Source organism: Schistocerca americana, chromosome 1 (genome assembly GCF_021461395.2).
Source record: "Schistocerca americana isolate TAMUIC-IGC-003095 chromosome 1, iqSchAmer2.1, whole genome shotgun sequence".
Taxonomy (NCBI): Eukaryota; Metazoa; Arthropoda; class Insecta; order Orthoptera; family Acrididae; genus Schistocerca; species Schistocerca americana.
Genome location: NC_060119.1, coordinates 704,393,099 through 704,408,467, shown reverse-complemented (window position 1 = coordinate 704,408,467; position 15,369 = coordinate 704,393,099). Strand labels below are relative to the sequence as shown.

At 44.3% G+C, this 15,369-nt stretch overlaps 1 protein-coding gene across 1 annotated transcript in view; it reads left to right on the top strand.

Annotated features, from left to right (window-relative positions):
* The window catches only part of LOC124593706 (proton-coupled amino acid transporter-like protein pathetic), a 157,089-nt gene that overhangs the window by 79,967 nt on the left and 61,753 nt on the right, over positions 1-15,369 (top strand). Inside the window, exon 5 of the mRNA XM_047132016.1 lies at positions 13,035-13,213. Within this exon, the coding sequence (XP_046987972.1) occupies positions 13,035-13,213 (179 nt within the window). The remainder of the gene's footprint in view (positions 1-13,034; positions 13,214-15,369) is intronic.

Here is a 15,369-nt window from a genome sequence, read left to right as displayed (position 1 = left end):
CACTTTGTATTCACCTTCTCCTTTCTACCGTAATCTACTATACAATTTTTTCCCGCCTATATATACTCAATAATACGTAACCCACTTCCAAACCATAACCAAAAAAATTTTTTTTCCGCTTTCAACACTACCGCTGCTATAAAATCCACCGTTTCTAGTTCACAAACAGTTCCTTTCAGCTATTAAACAGCCATTTCGGCTATTTCTAATAACTTTCGCCTTTTTTTCCATTTCTGTTTTTCCCACATCACTGATCTTTTTTAGCCGCTTCCCACAGGTTTTAACGTCATTATTTCTTTGTCAGAAATTGTTAGCCGCATTTTCACAATCTGCCACCACAAAACCACTCCTTTTAATACATTTGCACGCAGTTTTTTCGAAATTTTCCCGATTCCTCCACCCTTTAACGTGTTTTGGCGGCAACACAACCACCTAACCTTTGTGCACATTGTTGTCTACCAACCCAAGTTCACCACAGGATCAAAAAGCCCAGCTATAACCAACACTTTTTCGCCTTTTTTCACACCAGATCTCCAGTTGCTTTCTAGTTCACCTTTATCTCTCCCCATATATATATATATATATATATATATACACTCCTGGAAATGGAAAAAAGAACACATTGACACCGGTGTGTCAGACCCACCATACTTGCTCCGGACACTGCGAGAGGGCTGTACAAGCAATGATCACACGCACGGCACAGCGGACACACCAGGAACCGCGGTGTTGGCCGTCGAATGGCGCTAGCTGCGCAGCATTTGTGCACCGCCGCCGTCAGTGTCAGCCAGTTTGCCGTGGCATACGGAGCTCCATCGCAGTCTTTAACACTGGTAGCATGCCGCGACAGCGTGGACGTGAACCGTATGTGCAGTTGACAGACTTTGAGCGAGGGCGTATAGTGGGCATGCGGGAGGCCGGGTGGACGTACCGCCGAATTGCTCAACACGTGGGGCGTGAGGTCTCCACAGTACATCGATGTTGTCGCCAGTGGTCGGCGGAAGGTGCACGTGCCCGTTGACCTGGGACCGGACCGCAGCGACGCACGGATGCACGCCAAGACCGTAGGATCCTACGCAGTGCCGTAGGGGACCGCACCGCCACTTCCCAGCAAATTAGGGACACTGTTGCTCCTGGGGTATCGACGAGGACCATTCGCAACCGTCTCCATGAAGCTGGGCTACGGTCCCGCACACCGTTAGGCCGTCTTCCCCTCACGCCCCAACATCGTGCAGCCCGCCTCCAGTGGTGTCGCGACTGGCGTGAATGGGGGGACGAATGGAGACGTGTCGTCTTCAGCGATGAGAGTCGCTTCTGCCTTGGTGCCAATGATGGTCGTATGCGTGTTTGGCGCCGTGCAGGTGAGCGCCACAATCAGGACTGCATACGACCGAGGCACACAGGGCCAACACCCGGCATCATGGTGTGGGGAGCGATCTCCTACACTGGCCGTACACCACTGGTGATCGTCGAGGGGACACTGAATAGTGCACGGTACATCCAAACCGTCGTCGAATCCATCGTTCTACCATTCCTAGACCGGCAAGGGAACTTGCTGTTCCAACAGGACAATTCACGTCCGCATGTATCCCGTGCCACCCAACGTGCTCTAGAAGGTGTAAGTCAACTACCCTGGCCAGCAAGCTCTCCGGATCTGTCCCCCATTGAGCATGTTTGGGACTGGATGAAGCGTCGTCTCACGCGGTCTGCACGTCCAGCACGAACGCTGGTCCAACTGAGGCGCCAGGTGGAAATGGCATGGCAAGCCGTTCCACAGGACTACATCCAGCATCTCTACGATCGTCTCCATGGGAGAATAGCAGCCTGCATTGCTGCGAAAGGTGGATATACACTGTACTAGTGCCGACATTGTGCATGCTCTGTTGCCTGTGTCTATGTGCCTGTGGTTCTGTCAGTGTGATCATGTGATGTATCTGACTCCAGGAATGTGTCAATAAAGTTTCCCCTTCCTGGGACAATGAATTCACGATGTTCTTATTTCAATTTCCAGGAGTGTATATATATATAATAGAGGGCCAATGGCCAGCTTCACACGTCCGTCCACATTAAACCCACCAACAAGCAACAGTACCTCCATTATGACAGCTGCCACCCATTCCACATCAAACGGTCCCTTCCCTACAGCCTAGGTCTTCGTGGCAAACGAATCTGCTCCAGTCCGGAATCCTTGAACCATTACACCAACAACCTGAAAACAGCTTTTGCATCCCGTAACTACCCTCCCGACCTGGTACAGAAGCAAATAACCAGAGCCACATCCTCATCTCCTCAAACCCGGAACCTTCCACAGAAGAACCCCAAAAGTGCCCCACTTGTGACAGGATACTTTCCAGGACTGGATCAGATTCTGAATGTGGCTCTCCAGCAGGGATACGACTTCCTCAAATCCTGCCCTGAAATGAGATCCATCCTTCATGAAATCCTCCCCACTCCACCAAGAGTGTCTTTCCGCCGTCCACCTAACCTTCGCAACCTCTTAGTTCATCCCTATGAAATCCCCAAACCACCTTCCCTACCCTCTGGCTCCTACCCCTGTAACCGCCCCCGGTGTAAAACCTGTCCCATGCACCCTCCCACCACCACCTATTCCAGTCCTGTAACCCGGAAGGTGTACACGATCAAAGGCAGAGCCACGTGTGAAAGCACCCACGTGATTTACCAACTGACCTGCCTACACTGTGAAGCGTTCTATGTGGGAATGACCAGCAACAAACTGTCCATTCGCATGAATGGACACAGGCAGACAGTGTTTGTTGGTAATGAGGATCACCCTGTGGCTAAACATGCCTTGGTGCACGGCCAGCACATCTTGGCACAGTGTTACACCGTCCGGGTTATCTGGATACTTCCCACTAACACCAACCTGTCAGAACTCCGGAGATGGGAACTTGCCCTTCAGCATATCCTTTCTTCTCGCTATCCGCCAGGCCTCAATCTCCGCTAATTTCTAATTTCAATTTGCCGCCGCTCATACCTCACCTGTCTTTCAACTTCATCTTTGCCTCTGTACATCCGCCCCGACTGACATCTCTGCCCAAAAAATGCCCAAACTCTTTGCCTTTACAAATGTCTGCTTGTGTCTGTGTATGTGTGGATGGATATGTGTGTGTGTGCGAGTGTATACCTGTCCTTTTTTCCCCCTAAGGTAAGTCTTTCCGCTCCCGGGATTGGAATGACTCCTTACCCTCTCCCTAAAACCCATATCCTTTTGTCTTTCCTTCTCCTTCCCTCTTTCCTGACGAGGCAACCATTGGTTGCGAAAGCTAGAATTTTGTGTGTATGTTTGTATATATATATATATATATAATATATTTTTCCATTTCAGCCTCATGTTACACTTTCCACCTTCTAATACCATGTCACCCTCACTCACACCATCCCCACAACGACACCATTAAGTTTTATTTACATCTCCTCCGCAAACATGCCTTTGCCCTAACCAGATTACCCTCCCATATTTTATTTTCTCAAGCTTGTCTGACATTTGGCATTACCCCCAAAGGCCTCACACATAAAGTTCCCATCTCTGGCTGTAACCCTTCTTTCCATCAGTCCCTATACCAGTTCCAAACCGAACAATCCATTGCCCTCACCCACCTAATCCTTCACCTACACATCAACTCAGCCAATGAACACACCCGTCAACTCCTATCCTTAATAAAAGTCCTGAGTCTTTCCTCTCCCACATCCACACCGGCTGTTCAGAGCATCCTCCTACAGGTCAACCACAAATTAGAACAGCATGCCGCCCTCCACCTCAAAAAACTATCCAATCTCCTGGTTTCCCACCTCCGGAAAGGCAACTCACTCACCCTTCACAACCTTTCCAGCAAACCTCCTCTCATTGCACACAGACCCAGTCTCTCCCATCTACTCAATCTCCCACTTCCAGCTCCACTCCCCCCAAAACCTCAAAATTCCAATCAACACAATCTGGAACCACAACACCCTAATTCAGTAGTTAACCTTTCCTCCAAACCTCTCTCCCAATCCGAAACCTCTGTCCTATCCAAAGGCCTCACCTTCAGCCCCACTCCCAGATTCAACCAAACAGCCCTTGTCAAAGATTTACTGTCCTACACCCGTACTCTCTGCTGGAAATATCACTTTGCCACGAAGAAAAATGATCCTAATCCTGCTCCTAATGATCCAACTCCCCAAGACACTATCCAAATTGAACCCTGCGTGGAACAGTTCCGTCCTCCGTCACAGCAGGACCCACCTCCTCTTCCTCAAAATCACCCTCTCCAAACTTTCCAGGAATTTCTGACTTCCAGCCTTGCCTCTCAGTCCTTCTTAAAAAACCTTAATACTATTCCCAACGTCACCACTGTTGAAGCCCAGGCTATCCGTGATCTGAAGGCTGACCGATTCATCGCCATTCTTCCGGCGGACAAGGGTTCCACGACTGTGGTACATGATCGTCGGGAGTATGTAGCTGAGGGACTGCGTCAGCTTTCAGACAACACTACTTACAAAGTTTGCCAAGGTAATCCCATTCCTGATGTCCAGGCGAAGCTTCAAGGAATCCTCAGAACCTTAGGCCCCCTACATAACCTTTCACCTGACTCCATCAACCTCCTGACCCCACCAACACCTCGCACCCCTACCTTCTACCTTCTTCCTAAAATTCACAAACCCAATCATCCCGGCCGTCCCATTGTAGCTGGTTACCAAGCCCCCACAGAATGTATCTGTGCCTACGTAGATCAACACCTTCAACCCATTACATGCAGTCTCCCTTCCTTCATCAAAGACACCAACCACTTTCTCGAACGCCTGGAATCCTTATCCAATCTGTTACTCCTGGAAACCATCCTTGTAACCATTGATGCCACTTCCTTATACACAAATATTCCGCACATCCAGGGCCTCACTGCGATGGAGCACTTCCTTTCACGTCGATCACCTGCCACCCTACCTAAAACCTCTTTCCCTCATTACCTTAGCCAGCTTCGTCCTGACCCACAACTTCTTCACTTTTGAAGGCCAGACATACCAACAATTAAAGGGAACAGCCATGGGTACCAGGATGGCCCCCTCGTACGCCAACCTATTCATGGGTCGCTTAGAGGAAGCGTTCTTGGTTACCCAGGCCTGCCAACCCAAAGTTTGGTACAGATTTATTGATGACATTTTCATGATCTGGACTCACAGTGAAGAAGAACTCCGGAATTTCCTCTCCAACTTCAATTCCTTTGGTTCAATTCCTTTGGTTCCATCAGATTCACCTGGTCCTACTCCAAATCCCATGCCACTTTCCTTGATGTTGACCTCCACCTGTCCAATGGCCAGCTTCACACATCCGTCCACATCAAACCCACCAACAAGCAACAGTACCTCCATTATGACAGCTGCCACCCATTCCACATCAAACGGTCCCTTCCCTACAGCCTAGGTCTTTGTGGCAAACGAATCTGCTCCAGTCCGGAATCCCTGAACCATTACACCAACAACCTGAAAACAGCTTTCGCATCCCGCAACTACCCTCCCGACCTGGTACAGAAGCAAATAACCAGAGCCACTTCCTCATCTCCTCAAACCCAGAACCTCCCACAGAAGAACCCCAATAGTGCCCCACTTGTGACAGGATACTTTCCGGGATTGGATCAGACTCTGAATGTGGCTCTCTAGCAGGGATATGACTTCCTCAAATCCTGCCATGAAATGAGATCCATCCTTCATGAAATTCTCCCCTCTCCACCAAGAGTGTCTTTCCGCCGTCCACCTAACCTTCATCCCTATGAAATCCCCAAACCACCTTCCCTACCCTCTGGCTCCTACCCTTGTAACCGCCCGGATGTAAAACCTGTCCCATGCACCCTCCCACCATCACCTACTCCAGTCCTGTAACCCGGAAGGTGTACACGATCAAAGGCAGAGCCACGTGTGAAAGCACCCACGTGATTTACCAACTGACCTGCCTACACTGTGAAGCTTTCTATGTGGGAATGACCAGCAACAAACTGTCCATTCGCATGAATGGACACAGGCAGACAGTGTTTGTTGGTAATGAGGATCACCCTGTGGCTAAACATGCCTTGGTACACGGCCAGCACATCTTGGCACAGTGTTACTTCCCACTAACACCAACCTGTCAGAACTCCGGAGATGGGAACATGCCCATGCCCTTCAGTATACCCTCTCTTCTCGTTATCCGCCAAGCCTCAATCTCCGCTAAATTCTAATTTCAATTTGCTGCAGCTCATACCTCACCTGTCTTTCAACGACATCTTTGCCTCTGTACTTCCGCCTCGACTGACATCTCTGCTCAAACTTTTTGCCTTTACAAATGTCTGCTTGTGTCTGTGTATGTGCGGATGGATGTGTGTGTGTGTGTGTGTGTGTGTGTGTGAGTGAGTGTATACCTGTCCTTTTTCCCCCCTAAGGTAAGTCTTTCCGCTCCCGGGATTGGAATGACTCCTTACCCTCTCCCTTAAAACCCACATTCTTTCGTCTTTCCCTCTCCTTCCCTCTTTCCTGACAAAGCAACCGTTGGTTGCGAAAGCTTGAATTTTGTGTGTATGTTTGTGTTTGTTTGTGTGTCTATCGACCTGCCAGCACTTTCTTTGGTAAGTCACATCATCTTTGTTTTTAGATATATTTTTCCCACGTGGAATGTTTCCCTCATATATATATATATGTATAATAGAGGGAAACATTCCACATTTTCAAAAGTCTTTACCTTTACAAATGTCTGCTTGTGTCTGTGTATGTGCGGATGGATATGTGTGTGTGTGCGAGTGTATACCTATCCTTTTTTCCCCCTAAGGTAAGTCTTTCCGCTCCCGGGATTGGAATGACTATTTACCCTCTCCCTTAAAACCCACATCCTTTTGTCTTTCCCTCTCCTTCCTTCTTTCCTGATGAAGTAACCGTTGGTTGCTAAAGCTTGAATTTTGTGTGTATGTTTGTGTGTCTACCGACCTGCCAGCTCTTTCGTTTGGTAAGTCACATCATCTTTTTTTTATACAGGGTTATTACAAATGATTGAAGCGATTTCACAGCTCTACAATAACTTTATTATTTGAGATATTTTCACAATGCTTTGCACACACATACAAAAGCTCAAACACTTTTTTTAGGCATTCACAAATGTTCGATATGTGCCCATTTAGTGATTCGGCAGACATCAAGCCAATAATCAAGTTCCTCCCACACTTGGCGCAGCATGTCCCCATCAATGAGTTTGAAAGCATTGTTGATGCGAGCTCACAGTTCTGGCACATTTATTGGTAGAGGAGGTTTAAACACTGAATCTTTCACATAACCCCACAGAAAGAAATCACATGGGGTTAAGTCGGAAGAGCGTGAAGGCCATGACATGAATTGCTGATCATGATCTCCACCACGACTGATCCATCGGTTTTCCAATCTCCTGTTTAAGAAATACCGAACATCATGATGGAAGTGCGGTGGAGCATCATCCTCTTGAAAGATGAAGTCGGCCCTGTTGGTCTCCAGTTGTGGCATGAGCCAATTTTCCAGCATGTCCAGATACACGTGTCCTGTAACGTTTTTTGGCAGAAGAAAAAGGGGCTGTAAACGTTAAACTGTGAGATTGCACAAAACACGTTAACTTTTGGTGAATTGCGAATTTGCTGCACGAATGCGTGAGGATTCTCTACCACCCAGATTCGCACATTGTGTCTGTTCACTTCACCATTAAGAAAAAATGTTGCTTCATCACTGAAAACAAGTTTCGCACTGAACGCATCCTCTTCCATGAGCTGTTGCAACCGCGCCGAAAATTCAAAGCATTTCACTTTGTCATCGGGTGTCAGGGCTTGTAGCAATTGTAAACGGCAAGGCTTCTGCTTTAGCCTTTTCCGTAAGATTTTCCAAACCGTCAGCTGTGGTATGTTTAGCTCCCTGCTTGCTTTATTCGTCGACTTCCGCGGGCTACACGTGAAACTTGCCTGCACACATTCAACCATTTCTTTGCTCACTGCAGGCCGACCCATTGATTTCCCCTTACAGAGGCATCCAGAAGCTTTAAACTCCGCATACCATCGCCGAATGGAGTTAGCAGTTGGTGGATCTTTGTTGAACTTCGTCCTGAAGTGTCATTGCACTGTTATGACTGACTGATGTGAGTGCATTTCAAGCAGGACATATGCTTTCTCGGCTCCTGTCGCCATTTTGTCTCACTGCGCTCTCGAGCGCTCTGGCGGCAGAAACCTGAAGTGCGGCTTCAGGCGAACAAAACTTTATGAGTTTTTCTACATCTCTGTAGTGTGTTGTGACCATATGTCAATGAATGGAGCTACAGTGAATTTATGAAATTGCTTCAATCATTTGTAATAGCCCTGTGTGTGTGTCTATATATATAATGTGACTTACCGAACGAAAGTGCTGACAGGTCGATAGACACACAAACAAACACAAACATACACATGAAATTCAAGCTTTCACAACAAACTGTTGCCTCATCAGGAAAGAGGGAAGCAGAGGGAAAGTCGAAAGGATGTGGGTTTTAAGGGAGAGGATAAAGAGTCATTCCAATCCCGGGAGCGGAAAGACTTACCTTAGGGGGAAAAAAGGACACACTCGCACACACACACACATATCCATCTGCACATACACAGACACAAGATGAAAGGATGTGGGTTTTAAGGGAGAGGGTAAGGAGTCATTCCAATGTTTTATTGTGCCTATCTACCAGCGCTTTCCCACTTTGGCTTGTGTCTGTGTATGTGCGGATGGATATGTGTGTGTGTGGGAGTGTATACCTGTCCTTTTTTCCCCCTAAGGTATGTCTTTCCGCTCCCGGGATTGGAATGACTCCTTACCCTCTCCCTTAAAACCCACATCTTTTCATCTTTTCGTCTCCTTCCCTCTTTCCTGATGAGGCAACAGTTTGTTGTGAAAGCTTGAATTTCGTGTGTATGTTTGTGTTTGTTTGTGTGTCTATCAACCTGCCAGCACTTTCGTTCGGTAAGTCACATCATCTGTATTTTTAGATATATTTTTCCCACATGGAATGTTTCCCTCTATTATATATACATATATAAAATAGAATGAAACATTCCACATGGGAAAAATATATTAAAAACAAAGATTCCATGACTTACCAAATGGGAAAGCGCTGGTAGATAGGCACAATAAAAAATTGGAATGACTCCTTACCCTCTCCCTTAAAACCCACATCCTTTCATCTTTCCCTCTCCTTCCCTCTTTCCTGATGAAGCAACTGTGGGTTGTGAAAGCTTGAAATTTGTGTGTGTGTTTTTATGTGTTTTTTTTATTGTGCCTATCTACCAGCGCTTTCCCGTTTGGTAATAAAAAAGTTCACCTAGATTTATTTCCATCCACAAAGGATGAAATTAAAAAGAGCACAGGGGTAAGCCAATTTATGAAATTGTTGTAATTATTCAAGAGATTTGGGAAAATGAAGTATTTCCATAGGGATGGACTTCTGCTGTAATTCATCCACTACACAAGAAAAGGGACAGAACACATCTGAAGAACTATCATAGCATTTCTCGCACTAACAACTAATGAGATCCTCTCTATAGAATAGGGCAGAATGACAAATTGATCCAGAACGGAGGAGAGTGTTTCAGGAAGGGACGATCATGTTCTGAGCAGATTACGAATTTCATTTCTATCCTGTCATATCTGAAACTTAAGAACTGGGAATTTGTGATGATCTTCATGAATTTTAGGAAGGTGTGTGATTCAACTGGCGCTATTTCAAATATTTAGTGAGTTTGCATTAGATGACAAGAGAAATGTTTATCAAGCAAACCTTATCCAATACCACCTACGAAGTGAAGTTCAGAGAAGAGATGTCTGATACCTTTGAAATTAGGACAGGAGTGAGACAACTGTATTTTAGAAAAGATTGTCTGAGAGTGACAGAAAGAAATTAACAATTCAGGGGTAGAGAATGGTACGATGCTAAACTACAAGAATATGAACATTACAATTAACTGTCTAGCCTTTGCAGATGATCTAGACTCTGTATATGCAGCATCAAAGCCATCTTACCAACTGCAGACATGGGCAGTGAAGGCTGGGCTTTAGTGGAGAAAGGCATTGTAAGATTTTTGTAAAAACTTTTTAAAATTTTAACACATTGCATAAAGAACACTTTCTCCATTCCTAATAATGTTTACAAATTGCAGTTAATTGCTGAAAATATCTTTCCAATTTTTATTGTGATTTTCATTTCGGTGTTACACAAGGAAGTAAAAGAGACTTTGGATTTAGGAGCACTTTTGTTAATAAACCTTTTCATATAAAGAATCTTGTTGACATCTTCTTAGCAATATTGGAGACAGTTGTATGGTTTGCAATAAAGATTTTATAAAAATGTTCAAAAATATAATGAATGCAGTTTTGAAGAACTGACAGACTAAGTCTAATACATCTGCATTTATTTTATTATTGTTATACTATACTATTTTATTATTTTTATATTGTACTATCCTGTCTTGTTTTTCTTTCCCTCCATACTTTATTTTGATTAATTCATCATATAGTTTAGAGGAAAAAATATTTCTTGTGATTTAGGAATATACACTCCTGGAAATGGAAAAAAGAACACATTGACACCGGTGTGTCAGACCCACCATACTTGCTCCGGACACTGCGAGAGGGCTGTACAAGCAATGATCACACGCACGGCACAGCGGACACACCAGGAACCGCGGTGTTGGCCGTCGAATGGCGCTAGCTGCGCAGCATTTGTGCACCGCCGCCGTCAGTGTCAGCCAGTTTGCCGTGGCATACAGAGCTCCATCGCAGTCTTAACACTGGTAGCATGCCGCGACAGCGTGGACGTGAACCGTATGTGCAGTTGACGGACTTTGAGCGAGGGCGTATAGTGGGCATGCGGGAGGCCGGGTGGAAGTACCGCCGTATTGCTCAACACGTGGGGCGTGAGGTCTCCACAGTACATCGATGTTGTCGTCAGTGGTCGGCGGAAGGTGCACGTGCCCGTCGACCTGGGACCGGACCGCAGCAACGCACGGATGCACGCCAAGACCGTAGGATCCTACGCAGTGCCGTAGGGGACCGCACCGCCACTTCCCAGCAAATTAGGGACACTGTTGCTCCTGGGGTATCGGCGAGGACCATTCGCAACCGTCTCCATGAAGCTGGGCTACGGTCCCGCACACCGTTAGGCCGTCTTCCGCTCACGCCCCAACATCGTGCAGCCCGCCTCCAGTGGTGTCGCGACAGGCGTGAATGGAGGGACGAATGGAGACGTGTCGTCTTCAGCGATGAGAGTCGCTTCTGCCTTGGTGCCAATGATGGTCGTATGCGTGTTTGGCGCCGTGCAGGTGAGCGCCACAATCAGGACTGCATACGACCGAGGCACACAGGGCCAACACCCGGCATCATGGTGTGGGGAGCGATCTCCTACACTGGCCGTACACCACAGGTGATCGTCGAGGGGACACTGAATAGTGCACGGTACATCCAAACCGTCATCGAACCCATCGTTCTACCATTCCTAGACCGGCAAGGGAACTTGCTGTTCCAACAGGACAATGCACGTCCGCATGTATCCCGTGCCACCCAACGTGCTCTAGAAGGTGTAAGTCAACTACCCTGGCCAGCAAGATCTCCGGATCTGTCCCCCATTGAGCATGTTTGGGACTGGATGAAGCGTCGTCTCACGCGGTCTGCACGTCCAGCACGAACGCTGGTCCAACTGAGGCGCCAGGTGGAAATGGCATGGCAAGCCATTCCACAGGACTACATCCAGCATCTCTACGATCGTCTCCATGGGAGAATAGCAGCCTGCATTGCTGCGAAAGATGGATATGCACTGTACTAGTGCCGACATTGTGCATGCTCTGTTGCCTGTGTCTATGTGCCTGTGGTTCTGTCAGTGTGATCATGTGATGTATCTGACCCCAGGAATGTGTCAATAAAGTTTCCCCTTCCTGGGACAATGAATTCACGGTGTTCTTATTTCAATTTCCAGGAGTGTATATGAAAAGGAGTCTGATTTCTAGCCCATAGGGCTGATTACTAAATTCCTTCCTATTATTCTTTTCATGATTTCTTCCCATACCTCCTGAGCCATACATTATTTATGGATTTCTTTAATAATGTTCATCTTTGATTATTTTAAAAAAATGATTGGTATTTGTCATCATTAACATTTGACCACCATGGTAAAAAAAAACAGTTTTCATTTCTTTTACACTGAAACCACTCAACAAAGTTTGATCTAAAATAAGTTGCCATTTAATGGAGCACTATATGCTTGAACTCTTCTTGAGAACTTTACTGATAAGGAAATAAACAAATGCTGAATGTCAACAAAATTAGATATTCTTCAGTCAGTACTATCACCATAAAGTAAACGTGACACTCTCCAACCCCACCCCTCCCCCACCCTCTACCCATCCACCGCGCTACTCACCACTTTCTTTTTACTGGTTCTGAAATAATATAATATACCTGTCAAGGTTTGGATGGCATTTAGAAACACTTGGGTGGTTTGCTTTCTTGAATTCACAGAGCTTGATATGCCACTAAGTGGCATCACACTCCAATGACATTATTTCCATAATTATGATGTGAAAATCACCAAAATTAATACTATTCAATTATTTTTCCTGTAAGACATGTATGATATGTCTGTTGAAGTAGAGAGTAGGGTCAAGTAATAAAGTGAGAATTCTGTAACTTTTTTGTACTATGGTTTGATATAAAAGATGGTAGTTTGGTACCAACTGCGATTTTTAGCATGCTGATTTTGGATTAATTACTTATCTAATCTTGTCTGAGTATGTAATACTACATATTTCTTTTTTACAATTACTTGACATGTTACTGGGTTTGTACTTTACACAGTTTCTGAACATTTTTGTCTGAAATAATGATAATAGAAATCACTGGCACATTGAGAAGGCCAAAAAATATGAACAGGTGATAAACATTTAGGAAGATTAAAAACTAATATAAAGCCATATAAGCAAAAAAAGGGAAAACTCTGGAATGTGACTGTGCCAGATGACTAAGAGCCAATGTAACTTGTTTCTACACAGGTAATGCCACTTGAGAACGGTATGAAGACCCCTAGGGATTTTATTGGGTTTTGTGGTGTTCTCACTCAGGCGATGACTTTACTTTGTGTGATTTACACAACAATTGGATTCCTTGGATACCTCAAATATGGTGATTCTACTCAGGGCAGCATCACACTCAACTTGCCAGTACAGGAAGTGTAAGTAATAAATTAAATTCCTACACATGGCTACATTATATTAGATTAAATATCCCATTCATTTCAGAGACTTGTAATGAACAGATCAGTGTTGATTTAGGACTTCTTGGGACAACATATGTCTTATACAAGAATTAGCATGCTTAGATTTAATGAACACTAGTGGAGAAACCTGTCATTGCTCATGTATTTAATTATAGTTGTATGTCCATGCCCATACCAGACAGCATTTGGGCTTCCGCTTATTGTTCATGACATCATATCTCTTGAACTACGATACAATATTTAGGCACATTCAGCAGTTAATGTGGATGCTGTATGACAAATTGTGTTGGAAATGGAGTTGTGGCAACTAAGTATAAATTTAGGTGTCATGCATGATGTGGCAGTTTTTCACACATCTCCCTGTTTACAATGTCATATCTCCTGAACTGTGTGTCATACAGTGATTATTACAGGGGTACATGCAGTGCCATATGTGGATACTGTCTGCAAAATTTATTGTGAATACAGTTAGTAGCAAAGAAGTAATAAATTAAAAAACATGGTGCATGATGTAGCAATTTTTCACACATTTCATTCTATATGACATCATATATCCTGATCTATGTGTTGTACAATGATTGTATTTAGTGGTATATGTGAATACTGTCAGTGAAATATGTCACAAATACAGTTAGGAGTAAAGAAGTAATTATCATAATTTCATGCCTTATGCAGTATATTTACTGCATGAACAGCAGGAAAGTAGTAAGCGATAAACATTTTTCCTTTCATCATTTTCCAGCAGTTTCCAGCATAAAAAACTTTTCTAAAGGTCTGAAATTACATGCAAAGTTTCTTGTAAGTTGCTAAGTGCTCTCATTTTCAAATATTGGATAAATAAAGTCTGGTAATTTATGCATCACAGGCCATGCTTTTCATTTCATGTTCGTGTTTATATCTTAGTTATCACAAATGTGGATGCTATATAATTAATGAATGAATGGAAAATCCATGATGGAAAATAATATGAATTATGACAGATTGTTACTCAGCATGTAGGGGAGGTTTTGAGAAGTAAATAGGTACATTTGAAAGTGGCTTATCCAACAATCTATTTTTAAATGTGCCTGTTCACTTTTCAGCACCACCTGTCTGTGGTGAGCAGCAACCTATCATAATTCATATTGTAAACATAGATATGCCATACATACATACTAAAGTATCTAGAATAATTCTTATGGTATCTTATGTAAAGAACATAAACTAAAAGAATCTATATAGTTCTATCAATTATATGATTGAATTAAGATGTTTAGATTTCAATTAGCTTAACTAAAAAAAAATCACAATAGTAGGAGTAGTAGACTACCAGTTAATCTCTAATTAAAAATGTTTGTTACTGTATAATGGCCACCTTCCTTGATCAAACCAAATTCCATTAAGTCTTTATGTAAAACAACATTGTTAAAAGGGAGAGCATCACTCATGTGAAACTGAGCTTGCCCTTTCCTGACATGATATCATGTGAATTGTGGATATGGGGTAATAGACAGAGTCCATATTCTTCAATTTTTTAGAAGTGTTTCATACCGTGCCACATTGCAGACTGTTAATGAGGGTCGAGCATATAGAATAGGTTCCCAGATGTGTGAGTGGCTTGAAGAGTTCGTAAGTAACAGAACCCAGTATGTTCTCTTCAACAGTGAATGTTCATCAGAGACAAGGGTATCAGGAGGGCTGCAATTAAGTGTGGAGGGACCACTGTTATTTTTGAATTTTTGATACACATAAACTGTCGGGGGGTGGGGGGGCAGGGTGAGCAGCAGTATATGGATTTTTGCTGATGATGCTGTTGTGTACAGGAAGGAGTTATCACTGACTGACAGCAGGATGATACAAGATGACTTAGACATTTTTTCTAGTTGGTCTGATGAATGGCAGCTAGCTCTAAATGTAGAAAAATCAAAGTTAATGGAGATGAGTAGGAAAAACACACTCACAATGTTCAGGTACAGCATTGTTTGACAGAGTCACATTTATTAAATACCTAGGCATAACACTGCAAAGTGATATGAAATGAAATGTCCATGTAAAGACTGTAATAGGGAAGATGAATGGCCAACTCCAGGTAATTTGGAGAATTTTATGAAAGTGTTGTTCATCTGTAAAGA